Source organism: Aquila chrysaetos, chromosome 6 (genome assembly GCF_900496995.4).
Source record: "Aquila chrysaetos chrysaetos chromosome 6, bAquChr1.4, whole genome shotgun sequence".
NCBI classification, from domain to species: domain Eukaryota; kingdom Metazoa; phylum Chordata; class Aves; order Accipitriformes; family Accipitridae; genus Aquila; species Aquila chrysaetos.
In genome coordinates this window covers 45,344,959-45,365,270 of record NC_044009.1, presented here as the reverse complement: position 1 = coordinate 45,365,270, position 20,312 = coordinate 45,344,959, and the positions used below count along the sequence as shown (strand labels likewise).

Sequence of the window (20,312 nt, the reverse complement as noted above, 5' to 3'; positions counted from 1 at the left end):
TTAGGGACACTGACTTTCTCAGTGTTGCTTCAAGGGATAAAGGATTTGAAAATGGTGATGTAAAGATGGCAATTATTCCTGACCTGAAATGACTTGAATGTAGAGTTCAGTAGAGTTCAGTCAACAAGATTTTTGTCTCCAGGAGTCTGAAATGCTTCTAGCTCCTACTGAATTCAGTGCATTGATCTCCAGTGCACCCCGGTAAGGATGGCATTTGCCTCACTCTCTAGGCTCTTGGGGCTTTTCCTGAATGAGGCTTTTTCCCAAATGTGGCTGCTCAGGATGGGAGGTGGGGCCCTCTGAGCTGAGTCTGCTTAAAGACTAAAATAAACAAACCAACAAATCCAAACCCCACCCCCAAACTGAAAAGAAACCTCAAAAGTTCCAGATACACAAAGAGGAAGCAATTGTTTCAGGCTCTATTATTTTGGGCTGCTTTTCTTGTAAAATGCAACCTGTTGCCAACCAAGAAGGCTCTGGGCTACTGTAACTCCAAAGTGTGAGGAAGGTGCTCAGCATGAGGAACGTGCCTTGAGATATAACAAATGGTTTGGTGAGAATGGCTACTCCTAATTAGTCAGTGCTTCTATATATGTATGTACATATACACACATGTCTGTGGGTATATATAGATACGGACCGTTTCAGCATTCCTTGGTGTCAAAAAGCCACATTTTTTAGTGTCGCATGAACCCCTAGAAAAGCAAAGACAGAGTATCTCTCAGTCTACTGCTTCCTTCGTCTGAGCTGATACTAGGTATTGGGCCTTCCATGCACCAGCAGTGCACGCAACTCAGAGGTTTGAAAGAGCAGTGCAAAGTTTAACTAAATGAAGCAGTAAAGCCAGACTGATCAACAGCTCTTGGGAACCACAGTGCTGAACTTTTAAACTCATTCATGAAAGGCAGCTGACATCTGATGTAGGAACCAAAACACCAGAGCAAGATCAGTGCTTGCTACCCAGTGTGCATCCCCACACCAGGAATTTTAGAGGTCAAATACCACAATGTGTATACACTTAAGGGAGGGTTTACTAATTAGTGCCAACAACAGAGTAAGATCTTCCTTTAATACAAGAGGAAAACCCAGGACATCTTGACTTTTCTTGAGCCATTCAAGGCAGCTGACCTCCCACTGCTTTCTTCTACAGGGCAGGCTAGTGGGCAGGAGAGGCAGAGAGCACACCATAAATTCACTTTCAGTGCAGAGAAAAAAACCCTCCCCAATGACTACTTTGTGTTCTAAGACAAAGAGAACCAGAAAACTAAGCATCCCAAATTACCAAGAAAAATACATTTTTCCCTCTTTTTTGTTGTTGTTGTTGTTGTTTTTAAAGCTCTTCATTAGAATGTAGCAAAGCATCCTACTCTCAATGAAAGCACTGGGAAATGTTTCAGAAAAGCACAGTGGCCAAGGGGTCAGGCTATCAGTTTCAACTAATGTAAGACAAATGAAGTGAAAAGTGATATATCTGAAAGACAGAAAATAAAATGCAGAGCTTTATTACCAAGAAGGTGAACCAGAAAATAGCATACAAAGATATGTGGACAATTCAGTAGTAAGGAGAGGGGGAAATTCACCTAAGCACTACTATGGACAGAGTCCCAGCCGTGGGCTCAGACTACATAGTGTGAGGGACTATTCCCTAAGACTACTTGGACCAACATCAGATACCTTTATTTCTCCACTGGTGCCTATTAAATTGCATTAATGCAGTGGAAGTCTCTCATGCCCCAGGAAGTTCCCCCATAGAGAGCAAGGCACAGGTGCCAGCTCCAGGAGAGGAGCATTTCTGTCCGATTTCCATTTCCAACCAGAAATGTCAGTGCTTCATGGAAGGCTTGCGAGAGCCCAGTGTGGCTCCTTGACACTGTCCATGCAGTGTGGGGAAGTTGCCTTCCTCCTGACATCTTAACAAATTTGGGAGCAATTCTTCACCTTGACTATTAAAGACTAAAACCAAAACAACCATAATCAATTGCAGCGTTCAAGGCCCAGGAGGAAATTTAAAAATGAGCTTTCAAGGTCAGGGTTTCAGTGGAAATAGATCCTTGTTGACAATAGGCAGAGCTTCTCTGAGCTGACAGCTACATTTGCAGGACGACTACACTGTGTACATTTTCAGTGTGTTGGAGCAGCAAACAGGAACACATTTAGCTGATTTGCAGCACACAGAAGGGTTAACCTTACATTTCATGGCAGAAGTTAACCCAAATAAGGTCTATGCTATTCAGTCTGAAGGGAAAAGAAATCAATTCTTGTTCCCATGGGTAGGATTTCACCACTTGATTAGAGAAAGAAATGAATCTTTAAAGTATACTTACAGGAAAGGTATTTGCCATTTGCATGAGAGATGGGAATGGCTGCATCCCAAGTTAATGAAATCAAGTCTTCTGTGCCTGTTTGAGGATTTCATCTATTTGAATTATGCAAATATCAAATATAACTTCATTGTATAAAACTTCAAAATGAGAATGCTATCCATACATCCAGGGAGGCCAAAATAATATCCCCACTCCCCAAACTTAACATTGTTTCACTGAAGGCCAACAAGAGGTTATGATTTGGTCCTACAGCATTGCATTTGAGCTGTGACAGTCAATTTAGAGGACATTCCTGCCTGTCAGCAAATAAACATTAAGTCACTTTAAATCTCACTTCCATTTGATAAGGTTAAAGCAATTCTCTCTTGGAGATAGAGACTCAGAGGCAGGCTTTAGAATGCTAGTCATTGGGCATAGGGAGATGGATGGCCATGTAGGTTGTGAGGGAGGGCATCAACGCAGGCTGGCAGAGTAGATCTGTGGCAGCAAGAAGAGGAGCAGCACAGGTGATATCTTGCCCTTGATTCAGAGAACAAAACATGCAGGAAATGGATCCTTCACTTACACGCAGGGACCCATGTGTGCACCAAGCTGTGTGGTCGCAGGCCAGCTTTCTGAAAGTCTCCTTTTGGCAACACATATTTGCCAAGAAAATGTTCAGTTTGCATAAGCTTGCTGGACCTTCTTTGCAAGTTCAGCACCCTTGCAAAGGAGGATAGAGTCACACAGTGCCACACCAAGGAGCAATAAACCTAACCTCTTCCTTCCAGCCCAGTGGAGGCCTGGGCTTTATGACCAGAGACCTGTCTCTACTCCCAGCATGAGCAACCACATCATGGACTTGCAGAAATGATCACGTTCTCTACCCCAGAAACTGAACTAGTTTGGTCCAGCTCTCCACTTGGAAGGCTGTCCCTGAACATGTCCTTCTCATGATTAGAAATTTTCTCATTTCTGTCTGTACTCATTCATGGCCCCTATAGACCTATTAGTTCTTGTGCCAATGCCATCATTTAGATCAATGCAGAGAACATGGCAATATTTTGTAATATCAGAGCGTTTGCACTGCAGGACAATGTTTCTTAAATTGTCAATATGCTCTTTATAATAGAAAAGAATGCATTTAAATGTTGGCTTAGACCAGAAGACAAATAGAAAGGGGACATTTGAATTTCAAGTCGCTATCAAAAAGCTTTTTAGAATTCAGTAGACGAGTATATGATGAGCAGGAATAGGAAAAGGGAAGGGAATCAAGACAATGGAAAGTTTCAGTCTCCAGACATTAACTTTTAACAATGAACTCCCAAGGCTGCCTCCAAGTACAGTAGGTGGGGACAATCTTTTAAAAAAGGGCACAAGAGAAGCACTGAAAGAGAGAAGAGGTATACACTCACAAACCTCCACAGGCACAGAGAGATCAGATCTGCTCTGGCTTTGCTCAGAGACTGCTCCAGCTGAGGGGCAACAGCCCTTTGTACCCACCAGACCAGCAGATAGCAGTTCCAGACAAACTCTCTCATTTTTTGCTCTTCTATTGCCGTTTGGTTTGGGGGTTTTTTTATAGACCAAATTAGCAAATACATCTGCAAATTCCAACACATGCTTTTGAACATTTTTGGCAGGAGTTGATATCATCATTACTACTACTTGAATTTAGGTATGTTGGCTTTCAAGACAAAAAGATCACTTAAATACCATCTTTTGAACACCTGCAACACAACCCATCCCATCCATTTTAGACCTGCATTTCTTTCAACCAATCAGAAAGATCTGTTGAATAAACTTGTGACAGAAAGTTGGAAGGTTTTTAGCAATTTCACTGTCTGAAGGGCAAGGGCAAACCTGCAGCATGCTTGCTTTTGACTTCTGTTTGTCCTTCACCATACTGTGTTAGTTCTTATCTAACGGTTAAAAACCTGACACGTTAAAGTTGTGTCCACAATAAAGACTGTTTGAATATCTGTGTACCTTATTGCTGAGGTACTGCAATCTTTAGTTACCTTAAAAGTTTAATTTTGAATGTTGGCTCAGTCATAGCAGTTTCAAGAACTTCTACAGATATCCTTAAGCATTACTAAGAGGCTTAGTTGGTGAGGACCTTCATTCTTAACACCTTTAAAGGACAAATTTAAGTTCAGTTTTATTTTCAAAATCAAGGCGCTCAAAAGTTCTCTTTATTGGAGAGACAGAATGTGAGGCACAGGAATGAAAAAATCAACAAATAACACAGTTTATCAAACGAGACACATTTTGGCGTGCGCACACACACACACACACACACAGATAAAAACCGCACCCAGTGATGAATAAATTTTTTTTCTTGAAAAGTTTTAGGGGGGGGGGGGGGGGGGGGGGGGCCAGAGGGCTGTAGGAAAAAAATAACCAAAATTTGAGGGAGGGCATTTTAATCGATTTTTTTTTGTCTAATCAAACTTTTTGTTCTATCATCTTAAAAAGCTCATGTTCCCATACCTCGCTGAAGGCAGACTCTGATTACTTGCCTATTTTGGCATATACAGAAAGTTTCAGATTAAGAGCAGGCATACTGGAACAGACCTAGGACTCATCTGCCCATTCATTTCTCTCTGTGATGATCCCACATAGACATCTGCAGGAGAAGGAACAAGCATAGAGAGATTTTCCTGTACTATTCACACTGAGTTTTTGGCACTCAACAATATCAGGACTTTCTAAAGTGGAGATTATATCTTGATCTTGACAGCACTATCCTTCAAGGTTACGTTTAATCTCTTTTGGAGCCCACTTTTACATTTGGCCTCCACAACAATAAGTTCCACAATTTAAATTTTACGCTTTATGGAAAAAGTGCTAGAATAATTGTAGTTATTGCAATTTAATAGAAGGGGTACATATATACTGAACTCCAGGGATTTTTCTAGGAAGGAGCTATCAGGACAGTCTTCTAATATTTCTTCAAATGAAAATCACCTTCAGCAGCACCCTGCTAGATATACCACTAAAACAGAAGACTGAGTGTGAGGCAGCCCTTCTTTTAGCTATGCAAGACAATTGTCACATTCAATAAAAAGCAAGCTGGCAATATTATATGGAGGAGCAAAGCAAGGTGGATTTTCAGAAATGCTATATGAACAGGGACAAAATAGTTAGACTACCCTCTGAAAGGGGCTGAACTCTTTTGCAGGGTTCAGCTAGAGATTGGAGCAGAACAGCTTCTTCAATACCTGTGCAGATGCCACCTAATAAAACATGAGAAAAGAAACCCATTGATGCTGAGTGAGGATAAGGACGGATAGCTAAGCAATGTTATCTTCTCTAATGCACCTCTGTGTCTGGGTTTCCTTATACTGATGAGTAAAGTCCAGGTGGATGTCAAGTGGTTTTTGAGCGCTCACAGAATGCCCTCTACATTTCTCTAGCAAGCATACACTTGCTGTCAGAGAGATACCCATATCTAATCCCATAAACTGCACTTTCAACTTAAATACCTTCTTTTAAAAAGTCGTAAGAACAAACATAGTAAGTGCTTTTAAGAGAGAATTAAATGCAACAACCAGAGGCCTAAAAACAGCTTAAGGAGAAACAAGGAAAAGTTAACTCATAAAAATACCAGACCTTTTTCTCAGTTTCACCTTTTCTTGTAAGTCACTATTTATACGATTAAGAGGTTCTTGGCAGACTCATTTAATCCATAATATTTTGACCTTGATATTACCCATGCATCCACAACAGAGATCAGAAGGACAATTGCTTTCTCACTTAAGTAGGGGAACTGCGGGCATCTAGCAGCACAAACATGCTTATGATGCCCTCAAAAAAGGCTAAAAAAGTGCTACAGCATATTGTGCCAAATGTAAGTTGAAATCTTAACTGTTTATCTTCAGTGGAAAACAATTTTAAAGTTCCTTCTTACTAGTTTTTCAGCTATACTACCTATCCAAATTGTAGGTTTAGGAACTCACTTGCAACAATGAAAGGGAAGAAAATAATCTTTAACCTGTTGGTTGGCAGTTGGTTGGTTCTCAGTTTCTAACACAAATGTTGCCTTTAGGAAACAAAGAAGTTACGTAGGATAAAATTGAAAGCTTCACATTACTAATAAATGCTCAGATATTAATGCTCTCTTCCATTAAAATTCAGAGGCTAGCAATCACTGTTTAAAGATAATGGTCTCAACATCAGCTAGGAAAACAAAAGATTTAATTTTGTGAAATGTTGTATAATTGGAATATGAAACAATAGAGGAATAGATAATGCATTTAGTTTTCACAGGTGAAGACTTCAATAAATCATCTGTGAACCTGCCACAAATGAGTCCTAACTACTGAAACCAGGGAGTTGCAAGAACAATCTACATTTGAGATGGTGTCTGGCTCAGAGGAGATAGCAAGAAAACAGAGAGAAATTGGAAAATTAATGCTTAAGACAATAGTCTTTTGACCAAAGAGTGAGGGCAGTAGACCAAAATTGATGGGACAAGGTTACTTAACATAGGGCTGCTGTACTCTATCTGTGGGCTACCTCCCTCAATTATTTTCATACCTGGAGCAACATCTGTAGTTCTCCACTTTGATGGAGATAAATCTTCCTGCTTTCTTATCCACTCTTTGAAGAAAGAGACAGCTTCCAAAGTTTTACTTGTCAGAAAACATGTCCCAGAGAGGGTTTGCCATGATACAGAGTGTGTTTTTCAGAAGCAGAGATGACACAGTCAGACCTCAGCTCCCCAAAGGCAGCAGCCCCCTGCCTCTTTCTTGGCTCACACTGCCACAGCGAGGGATGTTGCCTGCACTTCCCTCCTTCCTTCTCTTAGCATATACCTAGGTGTCCCGGAAGAACCAAGGGCCAATAGGTTTATTATCTACAGCTTGTAAGAGAGAGCGAGAGATTATTAATACTAAGTTTAAGGCCAACACTGGTAACAGTCTTTAATGAGGCTTAAAGACTTTGGGCAGAGGCAAGTATACGGCAGAAGTACTTAAGAAATCTCAGCTGTCCACTTAGTCTTTGGACAACACAGATGGTAGAGTATAAAGAAGTGGAAAGATACTTGTGCTGCGTGTGCCACAGCATGAGCTAAGCTGAAGCAGCGCGCCAACACCTATAGGTCACTATCAGACCAGGTGAAATACCAGTTTCCTTGTAGGCATCAGGTGAAAGACAGAAGCATGGCTGCGATTTTCACTAAGCACCAGTAAAGCACTCATTGTCCTCATAGGCTTCTCATGCACAGAGTGAAGACAGTAGTCACGTGTCCACAGAGACCATATCTGCCGGGATATCACATATGGAGAATTATATGGATTACACTAGCGGGGAATTTGGTTCTCTGACTACAGTATTTGCAGGGTTAGATTGTTTTTAAAGCTGCAGACTTCTCATGTTGAAGCAATTTTTAAGTACTCTAATGCAAAGTGTAATCACACATTGATTTTTCCATTAAAACTACAAAAGTCTTAAATACCCTGGGGGTGCTGGCCTCAATTAGTCCCTATTCTTCCATTCTTTTTCTCCCTCTACCATTTTGCCATCCCTCGGCGTAGGAGGAAAGGAAGACTGTCTACTTAAGCCAAAAGCACAATCTTCTATTACATGAGTCCAGTTAAAAGCAGGACTAGATAAATTGCTTTCTGTACAATAGGGAGGAAAATTATGCTGGTTTCTGCTTATGTTCATTTTTAAATTACAGTGTGGGAAAACTGAACATACAGATACCTGGATTTTGGAAGTTTGCCTTGAGTCTATTTTACTGTGGCTATGTATTTTTTTAAAAACCAACAGAAGTCCCACAGCTCTTCAGAGGACGTTGGTTGTACACAATTGCCCCGAGAAGCCATGATCCCTGGATGCAGCCTTTCCATTTTCATCTGTTGAGTAGCTGAGCTTCAGTTTTGTGCTACCAGCATGCAATAGCATTGATCGGTTTTGCTGTTGACATCGGGTTAATACTTTTGCAGAGAAGAGGAAAGCAAATTTTACTGAACACCAGTAGGTAAATCCTTTGCTTTCATCTCTTTTCCAGAAAGCAGCACCTAAAAGAAAAATCTTACTAGTGACAGAGAGTGGGTGTCCTATTCAGTTGAATGGCCAGACCCCACTCTGTTGGTCTAAGTGTTTCATGTTCCCTGCTCAGCCCCTGCTACCCATTTCAGTGCATTCAGTCTCCTACTTGTCTTGTGTAATTCAAAGCCCTGCTCAGGGAAATATACGGATGGAGACACCATATAAAACATAGAGATGGAAATCATATCCAGCTTACAACGTATTTATCTTCAGGCACCTCTCCAACAAAGTCTCTGAAGAAAGGCAGCTGAGTGGAATGATTAAAGAAATGAACCAAGAGGAGTCAATGAAGCTGAGTTTAAAGAACATGGGCTGGAGCTGTGTTCTGGAATCTAATCAGTTAGGTTATTCTTTCAATTTTTGTTCTATCCCTAAGCTTTACCTTTTTCAGTAAGGAAAAAACCCAGCCCATTTCCAGCCTATGAAGAAGCATCTAATTTTCCTGTAACAGAAGTCTTAGCATTGTCAAGTTACACTGTGCCTGAGTCATCTCTAGATGACAACCATGTATTTTTCACAACTACTTGAAGTAATTTGCCTCCTGAAAACCCATTTGCCAAGTGCCTTATGAAATACATTTCCTTAGTGATCTTTGGAAAGGCTATTTCTACACACAATACCTTTATTCTGAGCAAAACATTAATCTGCCAGCACTAGTATATGGGGGAAAAAATGGTGCTCCATCTTAAGTTCTAAGACATCTTTTTAGTTTCTGACTCAAAGTTTTATCTAGCTTTAGCTTATGGCTAGGTACAGCTGTGCTCATGGTGCTTACAGTGACATTGGCATTGTTATAGAATAGCCTGGCATTGTTTTAACAGTCGCCACCAAAAAGTGGTGGGAGAGAGGCCAGGCAGCCCAGCAGATTGGGCACTAGCACAAGATTCAGCAGATGCATTTGTGACTCTCCATAGCATTTGTGGCCTTGGTCAGGTGACTGACCTCTTTCTGTCTAGCTTTTCCAACCCTTCACTTTTGCCCATTTTATTTGGATTTAGAGACGGGGACTCTCTTTCCTTCTACAGCACTTACCAGCGTCTCAGTAAAGCCTCTAGCTGCTATTGCTCTATAAAACAAACCAGACCTGAAGCTACCTGTACCATAACACATCACATGAAACCACCACTGCTACTGTCTTCAGGTTGACACTCAGTGTATTTGACATCCTTAAGCGTTAGACCAAAGAAAAATTAAAAAAAAAAAATGCACCACCAGACTACCTTTCTCAGATGGAGGCACTGCCATAGATTATGATAAGCAATTCCCCTCCCTGCTCATTAAAGAAGCTGTAAGATATTTGCTGTCCAGGAATGCAGGTAAAATTAATCTTACATCAGAAGGTCCCAAAGCAGAAAAGCTGCAGTTCTGCAGTGATGGGAGAGAGACAGCAGAGAGAATTATCTGCCCCACTTGGCATGGGGGAGCTGACGGTGCTGGGCTGGTACCAGCAGAGTCTCCAGTTAGGTGGGTCCAGCTGCAGCTCTGGCTTTGCCAACTGCTGCAGCTACAGCAGTGCTTTAATGCATCCACCTCAACACTTTGATAGCAGCCAGATTACTTCAATACTTCTCTTTTCTGGAAGGAAGTGCTCAGGATGGATGGATGCTTCATCATGGTCAGGAGACAGAAAAATGCTACCCAGATGCCGGCTGGCAAATGGCAAAGCACCCACAGTGCCTAGCACCCCATGCAGTGGGACCCCTCTGCTGTGCAAACAGAAAAGTATTGCTCCAAAGGGCAAACTCCAAGTGTATACAAAGAAAAGCAGAGGATGTAGCAACACTAAAGGACTTTTTTATTTCAACATATTTACTGTGGTAGGCTTGAGGCTGCTTTATACAAAATAATTAAGGCTTTTAGCAGAAGCACGAAACTGAAGCTGCTAAGGGAAATATCACAGAAGCTTTAGAAGCAATACATTTTTCATCTGGGATAGTCAAAACTCACTTCATTGTAGAGTACAAGTTCAGGTCAGTCAGATCTAGTCTGATGGCAAACCATACAGCTGCTTTTGTATAGATGTGGCTTTATATTATCGACCAGATTAAGAAGGATGTAGCCACGGCCAGAGAGCAGGCACTGCTGGCATGGAGCCACTGGTGCCAAGGCCCACCCCACCAGCAGCTTGCATGGAGGCTTGTCCCATACTGCACCCCTTTCCCAGTGAGCAGGCCACCTGTTAACATTTCCTAAAGATTTTTAACTTACATAGTTTCAGCTATGAAATGCCTTCTTCTTGTAACATTTACAGGTACTGCACTAGCTGGATCTCTCTTTTACAGGATCCTTCCATTACATTCTCCTTCTTTGTTTGCTGTAACCCAGTTATATATAATAATACATACAAGTCTCCAAACTCACCCTTTCTTAAGAGCTCACTGCTACGGTGGCAGGGGCCTCAGCTCAGGTGTTGGAGCAGCAAGAGGTCACCAGTGGCACCTCATGACCATTTAGGTAGCCCTCTGATTACTGCCCTGCCCTTTACAGCCACAGGAGAAAGACAAGATCAAGCAGCCACAAAGACTGAATCAATCCCTGTCAGGGTGCGTTGAGCATTAGGAGGTTTTAAATACTGTTAAAAGCTTGCATTTCATCACAGTGCCATCAGCCAAGTATTTTTGTAAGCGCTACAGCTATCCAGTTTCTGCTGCTGGGCGTGGAGAAACTTTTATTAACAAATGCGGCTATGAACAACTCAAAAAATCAAGTTCGCTATATTTTCCGTGCTATTCATAACAAGCTACACTCAAACAGACCCATGTAGACCTTCACTAGAAGAAAGATCTGCTGTCCCAACATTAGCAAAGCTACTTTAACAACAACAAACACAGGTAACCCACACAAGAGTCAACCAGTCTGATCTACACTGCTCATATGGATGGCTGACCCACTGGAGGCAGTGGAGTTTTTCCACATGACTCAGAAGATGATTAAATAAATCACACACACAGGGATTGCAGGAAGAATGCCCCAGTCTATCCAAAAGCACAAAATGTCTAATTTCAAGAGCCGGAGCATTAAGCAGAGACTTACATGTGCTATCATGTTTTTCTTGAAGACAACAGCAATAGTGGGAAGGAAGTTGGAAGGAATAGCGCTGCACAGTATAATTTATAAAAACAGAACTGATTTTCTCCAAAATACTGGGACAAATTTTCATTCCTCCACTGGGGCAAATCTACCAAAATTTGAGCTGAACAGCCCCTAGAAGTATCCCCCTCCCCAACACCAGGCATAGAGTTATTATTGCAGCCGTTGGGCCACTCCCTCCTCTCCACCATGAGCGTAGCAAGGTGGCCAGAAGCAGAAGGAACTGACATCTCTACATCAAGGACTTCAAATCCCCAATCAGACTGTCTGGGCTTTAAGCTGAAAGATTTGAACCTTGCAGCCACCTTCCTTGGACAAAAGCTCTTCCCCACGTGAGCTCAGCCTGCCCTGCACAGTGGTGCTCTCCTCGCTTGGCCCCTTGTCACCTTCCTCCTCCATCACAGCCATGGTGTCACCCCATCTGAAGCCCATCCTGCAAGCGTCAATACTACTTGTAGCAAGTAGTCTTTCACTTTCAACATTTGCAATTTATTTCCATGAATTTTCTCGAGTGCCACACAATAACGTGACACTAAAAAAGCATCAGTTCCTTCTTGTGTCTTCTTCTACTTAGCTTTTTCTTATCGTCAGGAGATTTATGAATTTAATCTCCGTTTTATAGAACTTACCACTTTTAAGAACTAGAAGAAGAAAATGCTAAATTGCTTTTATTGCTGTTAGATGTTCAAAGACATCATGCTATATACTGTCATTTACATTTCACATTAAAAGTGAAATATGTTGGGAATGCGCGAGTATTTGTTTTAATTTGACCCATCTGTTAAATGAAAAACAAAGAGGACTTCTAAATCACTATATTTAAATTCAGCGATTTGTAAACAATTTATATGTTCATTTCTTCTGGGTTAAAACTGCCCTAAAGCATCACTCTTATGAAATCTCCAAATTAAATTGCTTTGCATTGTTCTTAGGGATGCAGGCCACAGTTTCTTCCTCCTCAGTTTATTAATTTATTTCCCAACCCAAGTAAATTAGCAAGACTTCTATTAAAAGTCTTGCCACTGAAATAATTTTGGGGAATTCATGGAAGTATCTACTGGCTCCAGAAAGCTGAGAACACAGGGAGTGTCAGATATTGGCGGCAAATTCCCTTAAGATAAAGGACAAGCCAATCGCTTTCATTTAGCTTTTTAACACTTCTGCAAGCAGCACTAGGTCTGCCCTATTCCATGCTAGACCATCACCAACCAAGAACAACAATCAAGAAGGGGAAGAAAAGCCACGGCAATTTACCTTCACCTCTCAACCTAGCTGGAACTTGCTACAGCATCTGGATCTTAGACTGGGTTTTAATGTAATTGTGGATGATAATTTACAAGGGGAGAGAGATCCACAGACATTTAAGGATCCCACAGTAGCACTTAATTTAAAGACCAGAGCCTTACCTCTTTTTCTGCTTTGTGCAACATGCTGTATTTAATATTAGCTGCTAAGCCTCTACCCCTGAATTCAGTACTTTCAGTGGAGTAAGGATACCAAGAGCCCTTTTAATCACCCAGATATGGGGCTTCTCATCCCAGACTAACAGACGCATCATGTGAGGAGATGATTTCTTCATTAGATGTGCACTCTGAGCATGAGGAAGAGCTCTATATAGCCTGGAGTGTCACATCTCCCATTTGAAGCCTTTGTCACCCTCTCTGCTGGTACAGCATGCAGCTCTACCCTTTCCCCAAACCTTTAAGTCATATGCCTTGTCTGTATGACAGGTTTTCACCATCTTCCCAACTCTAACACAGGTGCAACAGAAAAGGAGCTGGGTGCACCCTGGGCTCCTTACCCTGCAGCTTCACATCCCAGCCACAAACCATGGCAAAAGCAGGACTAGATGAGGAAGCAGAGAATGTTTATAAAAAAAGTCATTAACAAGCTAATCTACTTAAAGCTGTAGAAGTGGACAGACCCACAAGTTTCAGTTCCCCCTCTGCAACATCAAGCAGAGCACCAAAAAGCAACATAGAAATACTAGGTCTACTGTGCCTTCATACTATAGATGGTTCACTGTATCCAGTATGATATTAAGCAACCCAGCAAAACAAGAACAAGCAGTAATGCAGCCACGGCATGATTAAGGGTGCCTCTAAGAGCATCAACAAATGTGGAGACTACATGGATCACAGCTCAGAAAGGTTCCAAGTTGGTAAAATGACAGCTTGATTAGTTTTTGTCTGACAAATGTGGCGAGAGAGATCAGAATCAAACATAATTCCAAGGTTATAGGCCTTCAAATAAAACCAGGAAAAAAAATTCAGAGGGCAACAGCAATTTGCAAGACCAAATCAACTCTCCAGCCCAGCTTTCCTTATGCTCAGATGCAACACAGCCGCAACTGCTGAGGCTAAGTACCCTCCAGGAAGTATCCTGAATTAACTGCAACGTGCCTTTGGAGTGGGACAAGCTTCAGATCTTGCAAGACAGTCTTCCCTCCCATCAAGAGCCTTACTAAATATGCACATATTTGTAATTTAATGGGAAAACATGCAAGTGGAGCTACTTTATATCCAGGCAACTGTTGCCTATTGCTACCCCAAAGGTCAAGCAGCAACACCCTGTTACCCATATTGCTGCATGTTGGTATGCAGTATAATCAAACAACATAAATAGCAGACAGTAAATGTATTTTTCCTTCTTCTTCCCTCCTACCTGTTCTAATGACAAAAAAAGTGAGTCAAAAACATGCAGGGAAATCAAGTTTCTTAGAATACATCATCGCAACCAAAAGTATCCCTCTTCCTTATTTTGCACCAGTTTCAAACCATACATCCCCCATTTGGTGGAATTTGGTGAGATAAAATGGAGGCTTCTGGGTTTCCTTCCCATGTGGAAAGGGGGCAGGGGAGGGGAGGCAGAGTGGGGCAGGGGAGGAGAGGCAGAGGAGGACAGGGCTCTTACCCAGGAATAAAATGATCTGTCTCCTTGAGCTCTTGCCCTCCGAGCTCTCACTTTTTCTTAGGTACTGCTCCTGGTGTCTTAGTCCACCCTTCACTGCCACAGTTCCTTCCTTGTGGATCATCAGGGTTTTCATCATGCTGCGGCACATGAACGTGACAGATCCCAGCACTATGATATACACAGCAAAGGCACTGAAGATGCTGGCCTGAAAGACAGACCACTTGGAGGAGAGGCTGGTACAGATGGTCATATTGTGCTTCAGCTCAGGGAGGTGGTGCCTGGGCGTAGGCTTGACGCAGGCAGTCATACCTTGGTATCCCTCGATGGTTTCCAGGGGATATTCTGTGCCCATGGCAAAGAGCAGGGGCAGAGCCACTACGACAGATGTCCCCCAGACAAAGGCGATGAGCAGCTTCACCGTGCGGGGTCCAGAGACAGCCTTGAACTTGAAGGGGTGGCAGATGGCCACGTACCTCTCAAAGCTGAGGGTGGCGACATGCAGCACAGTGGCATAACTGCAGGCTTCAAAGAGGAAGTAGTAGAGCTTGCAAGCAATGTTGCCGCTGGGGGTTGAAAAGGGGCTCCAGATGGCACTGAAGAACTCCACAGGCATGCCCAGCAGGATGACCAGCAGGTCAGAGCAGGCCAGGCTCACCATGTGGTCTGTGACCTCCTTCTGCAGGTAGCCTTTCTTTTGCAGGATCCTGGTGGCCTTGATGGTGATGCTGTTGCCCAAGATGCCCGCAACAAAGATGCAGACATACGCTGAGGCCAAAGTGATCTTGATCCAAGAAGACACCTCAAACTCAGGGATGTGGCTGTGGTCAATGAGATGGTAACAGTCTGAAGGAGATGTCTGTCCTGCCATGAGCAGCGCCTGGGGGGAGGAGGAGGAGGAGGAGGAGGGAGGAAAAGCCTTCCTGCCCTCTCTGACATTCAAATTCACAGCAAATAGATCCTTTCTCGCTTTGCCCCTCTCACTGAGACGCACAGGTCAGAGCAATTGGGTACAACAAACACGTCTCAACTAGCCACACCTGCGGGTTTTGTTAGCAACAGCCACTGAGTCAATAAGCCAAGCGGTAAAGTGTTTCAGCTCTTACCTATCTTTATGGCAAACACTTCTTGCTCCTTTTGGATTTTCCTCCTCCTTTCTCTACTGAGTGAAGCTGCTGTTCTCCAGCCCTTTGTGGTGTGAACTGCTCTCCTTTCAACACTTGCCTCTTCCTCTGCAAGCAAGGGCAGCTTTTGGTCCTAGCCCCAGCAGGAGGAAGTCAGAGTTTCTGTGTGGTTATACTTGCTCTGTTAACCATTAATCTAAATCTTGCTATCCCTCGTCATTGGCAGCAAAGCAAGTTTAGAAAAAAAAAAAAAAAAGGCAAGTCACCCGTGACTGAAATTCACTTCCTGTAATACGAGCTCCTTCTCAGGTACAAAAAGAGGTGTTTCTCCTAAAGCTGTTAGGTTGGTGGGGTCAGGCTGAATCTGTGAAGAGGCACTGAAGAGAAAGTATCTGCTCATGAGTTTAACATTAACTGGGCTTCAGACCTTACTTCTATATGCACTAATGACAACATGCTTCACTACTTTACATTTCCTTTAATGAAGAACTCAGCATCTGCCGCAGCAGTGTTTGTTACGCAGCTTGTGTAGCCACAGACTGATTTACATCAAGAGGAGGTTCTGGTTTTTAGTTGCTGCTGATGGACTGGTAGCTTCTTAAAATAACTGTTTAGACTCTAAAGACTCTTCTCAGAAGTTATAAAATGAGCTGAACTCTAGATATAGACACATTGATAGTCTCCCTTTAAACTTCCATCTTCTCATGTTAGATAACAAAAATCATGAAGTTAGTAATCCCGATCATGCTCATGCTTTCAAATAATCCGGAATAGCAAGGGATGAAAATGCACTTCCCTCTCCTGTGCCTCACCCCGGGGGGAATGAATTTAATGTACTCTTTAGTTTTAGTTTCAAACCATAGCACTGAAGGCTCCCAAGGTAAGCCCTGGAACCATTTAATTAGAGGGTGTGTATATGGATTAGGAAACCTTTAAATTACAATGCAAAACGGCAGAACAGCTTTTGCAGCTATAATCAAGAGAGAGGCCCAGTACAGTGATCTGCTCCAATACCAAATCTAAGAACAGTGGGTTCACAAAGTGATTTTTATTAACTAGACAAGCTCATGTGACACTTTCAGCTCATGATAAAAGAGAAACATTAGAAAGCTGTTATTAAGCAGTCTCCTCACATTCAGTGGTTATCACTGTACCTCAGCAGCCCAAGTATATAATGAACAAAAGATGCCCAAAACAGGATAATCAGCACCTGTTTCTATGCATTATTTATGCATTCCTGTTTCAGAAAAATCACCTCAAACCTTGCACAACTTCAAGCCCTGTAGTCCCAGTCATCTTTCCTTATGTTTGATAATTCACATTTGTTCTGCTCAGACAAGCTTTCTATTATTACCCAATTTCTTTCACTTAATTTTACTTTATAAAAGTGTGAACAAAGATTACATATGCATGACTGAATTGTGGAAATGAAGCTAATTAAAATTTGCTGCTTACCATCAAAAGGGAAAAAGGGAGAGAGAGAGCAAAAGAGAGAGAAGGCCCAATAGGATTAGATCTCCACCTTTTTTCCACACCAATTATAAAATGCAGAACACAATTTTGCAGTTTTCAATATTATCTTTAGAACATACACAAAGTTTATTAACTTTCTAATAAAGAACTGGTGCCACAAAGGGGATAGGAAGGAAAGAAACAATTGTGGATACTCATAGACTGAGACCATTAAAAAAAAAAATCTTACACAGGTTAGTGGACTAGATAAACCAGCAGTAAGTATTGCAGAGATAGGTATAAATTCCCCATCATGGATGATTATAGAAAAAGTATATCTTCCTGGAGGGAGACATTTCTCCCCAACTAAATGTGCTTAATGCCTCTTTGTGGCATGGAGGTTGAGAGCTCTTTACCCTGGTGGGTACGATACCAGTTTATAAATTTATGATTTGTGTAATGGTCTAATTTTAGGGATTTTGTTAAGTTTTCTTCAATATCTTGTAGCAGTGAGTACCACAAGTTAATTTCTGTGTTGTTGCCTTTCCCTTAGCAGTTTTGAAAGTGAACGTGGCCTGTGTAGCTGTACCTGGGAGAACGCTCCAGGGAGTTCCTCCTGACCCAATTTGTTGCGATTGCACAGCATGACTTCAGCGCCCAGCACCAAAGAGGAGTCAAGAGCATTAAGGACGGAGATCACCATATTTCTTTCTAAAATCAGCACACATGGCTGCTGCACACTGCAGCCAATCACTTGTCAGCCCCATGGTAAGGAAATAGAGCATCCTGAAGATGCAGATTACATGGGCACAGGGTGGCAGCTGGCTCTATGCGCCACTCGGCCACAGTCATGCTCACCTGAATGCCTGCAGCAAGGCAGTTTTAGGTAGGAGATGACAAGTGGTGGGAGCCAGAGAAACACTGAGATGGAGCATGGATTGTTGTCACTAGTATATAAGGTGATTTTTCACCTTCAGAGATAATAAAGCTGCTGTGATCATCTGCCCTAGTTTGTTATCCAACAGAGTCTACGAGATTTCCTGAAGGGCTGTTTGCTTTCTTGCCCAGTCCTTGGATAACACCCTGGTGAAAGGCCTTTTGGGGCAGAAGAAAGCAGAGCTTTATCATCCATCCTTTAGGCCATTGTGCAAAGCTCACCTTCTGCACCTTGTGTAGTGTACCATCTAGCACCCCGTCATGCCCGTGGACTACTGGCTGAGCTGAAGGGCAGGAGGGGCTGCAAGGCACTCAGTCCCTGGCCAACTGCCATCTCATTAAAAGCCAAGTCCCCCAAACTCCTGATGAGGTTGGGCCCCCAAAAGTGGCAGTTAGCACAAGTTGTAGCTGGAATGAGTCTCTGAAGAATGAACTCATTTGACAGATAAGGTTGCATTTTAGGTAAATGGATTGTAGATTAACCTTTTCCAGTGTGCAGGGGTATCATATTGCTACCGCCTTACAAATGCACTTTCTTCCTCAGCTGCGTAGTGCCAGCACATGGATTGGCTTGGGGTGCCCAATCTGCAGAATCACCCTATGGTTATTTCTCAATTACCATATAGCATGGGAGCCAGGGTGCTCTGATTGGCAGACAGGCATTGCCACACTTGTGTTATCTCTGCAGAATTATTTCTCGATAGCTGTGTTGTGAATATGCAAATCCACCCTAATTGGCTACGCTAATCACACTGCTCTGACTGGTTCTGTTCTCAAACTGTTCAAGCTACTTGACAGGAACAAAGAAAATACCTCGGTTTCTTGCTTCCTTTAGCTGAAAAACTCTAAAACTTAAATGAAAAAGGAGAGCTATCTCAAAAGCAAAGAAAATGAGGTTGTGAAAAGGATTAACTTTTTTTCAGATAAAAACACATTGACTTTTTTTCTTGACAGTCTTTACCGTTCTCCATCGCAACAAACCTCTTGTCCCTAGAATAGCTGTGATACCTTTGTCTTGCCAGTATTTGTTTAGAGAAAGCGAATCCTGGGCTTGTTCAATTCTCTTTGAAACACAAGGTAAACAAAATGAGATTGCTGTTCTGCAGAAGGCAGCTACTCTGATCTGCACAGGCAGAGGGGAAAGTGCTGTGGGAATAAAAGGAAGAAACAACACAGACAAAAGTGAAGCATCCAAATGATTTTAAATGGTTTAAGAAATCAATCTGCGTGAGACAGCTCATGTTGGCTTTTTAAATTATTTTTCATTAAAAATATAAATAATTAAAGACTGCATTCAGATACCTTAAGGTTTCTTTCTGTTTTCTGAAATCTAACAAGCCTCTTCTTTACTGTTAAGATCCCTTTGTATCCTTCTGGTGAGTTATTCTTGAATTATATTTTTCTTCTTTGAAAGATTATGATGATGGTTAATAATATAAATAAGTACAAGTCACTTGTGAAATTCATGTCTTCTTGATTTCCCTAAGAGTTTAGTTTTGGGCAACACAGTCTAACAACCGCCGTGCTGTTAACTGCTTGGCTCATTTTCTTCTGGCAACATGAGAGACTGGGTTATGCAATCTGGGCAATGGATGTGCTGTGTAACCTGAATATCCACACTGAATTCTAATCTAATTAGATTACCTCTAGCAAGGTGACATATGGAAGGCTGCCATCTTTTATTTAATGATGTGCAGTGTTACCTGCTGTAATGCCATCCTCTTGGAATATCATATTGTGAGTGTTTGCTTATCTGGAAGATAGAGAAAGGGGTTTCAAATGTGCTTCCAGGATACACAGTAAAAAGTGATCTCTGCTCCAAATCATTCCATCTAAATAAATAGATCAAAGCACTTCACTACTTCCAGTGTATTTTACAAATTGGCAAGCAACATGAGAAGAAACTGGGGACAGTGAGACTAAATGGTTTATCCAAGATACAGAAAATCTGTGCAACACCTGAGTTTCCTCACTGATATGCTGGATTTCAGCTAACTTCCTCACATGACCTGCAGCATAGAGACTACAGGGCACGAAATGCATTTACACAGCTCCTCACTAGTTGCTCTGGTGGTTTCAACTGAGTAACTAAAACACATTTACAGCACCAAAACACATAATTATTGTACTTAGTCATATCTGGAATTGTTGAACAATACACCACCTGCTTTCTGATCACCTTGGTAAATTAAAGACATTAAAGCTGTTCAAAGCCTTCACTCAATTGCAGCGTTGTCTGAAGTAAAGCAAATGCACTAGGAGGTCTGTGGATTGCTGTGATTAGGTGGGAGTGCACTTTGCCTGGCAAGAAAGTGAAAGGGTTAATTTTCCACTCTTGGAATGAAGAAAGAGATGCACTTTTCTCTGTCCCCTGACACTGCAGTAGCTGTTAGGAGGTCAAAAAAAGGCTGGCAGCTGTGGCCCCAAATGGAGA

General features: G+C 42.1%; 1 protein-coding gene across 1 annotated transcript in view; it reads right to left on the bottom strand.

The window, feature by feature from the left end:
• GPR39 (G protein-coupled receptor 39) overlaps positions 1-15,979 on the bottom strand; it is an 82,388-nt gene extending 66,409 nt beyond the window's left edge. The window contains exons 1-2 of the mRNA XM_030016519.1: positions 15,473-15,979; positions 14,364-15,246 (exon numbers count right to left, since the gene is read on the bottom strand). Coding sequence (XP_029872379.1) covers positions 14,364-15,237 — 874 coding nt within the window. The 5' untranslated portion in view covers positions 15,238-15,246; positions 15,473-15,979. The remainder of the gene's footprint in view (positions 1-14,363; positions 15,247-15,472) is intronic.
• Positions 15,980-20,312: the final 4,333 nt, after the last annotated feature.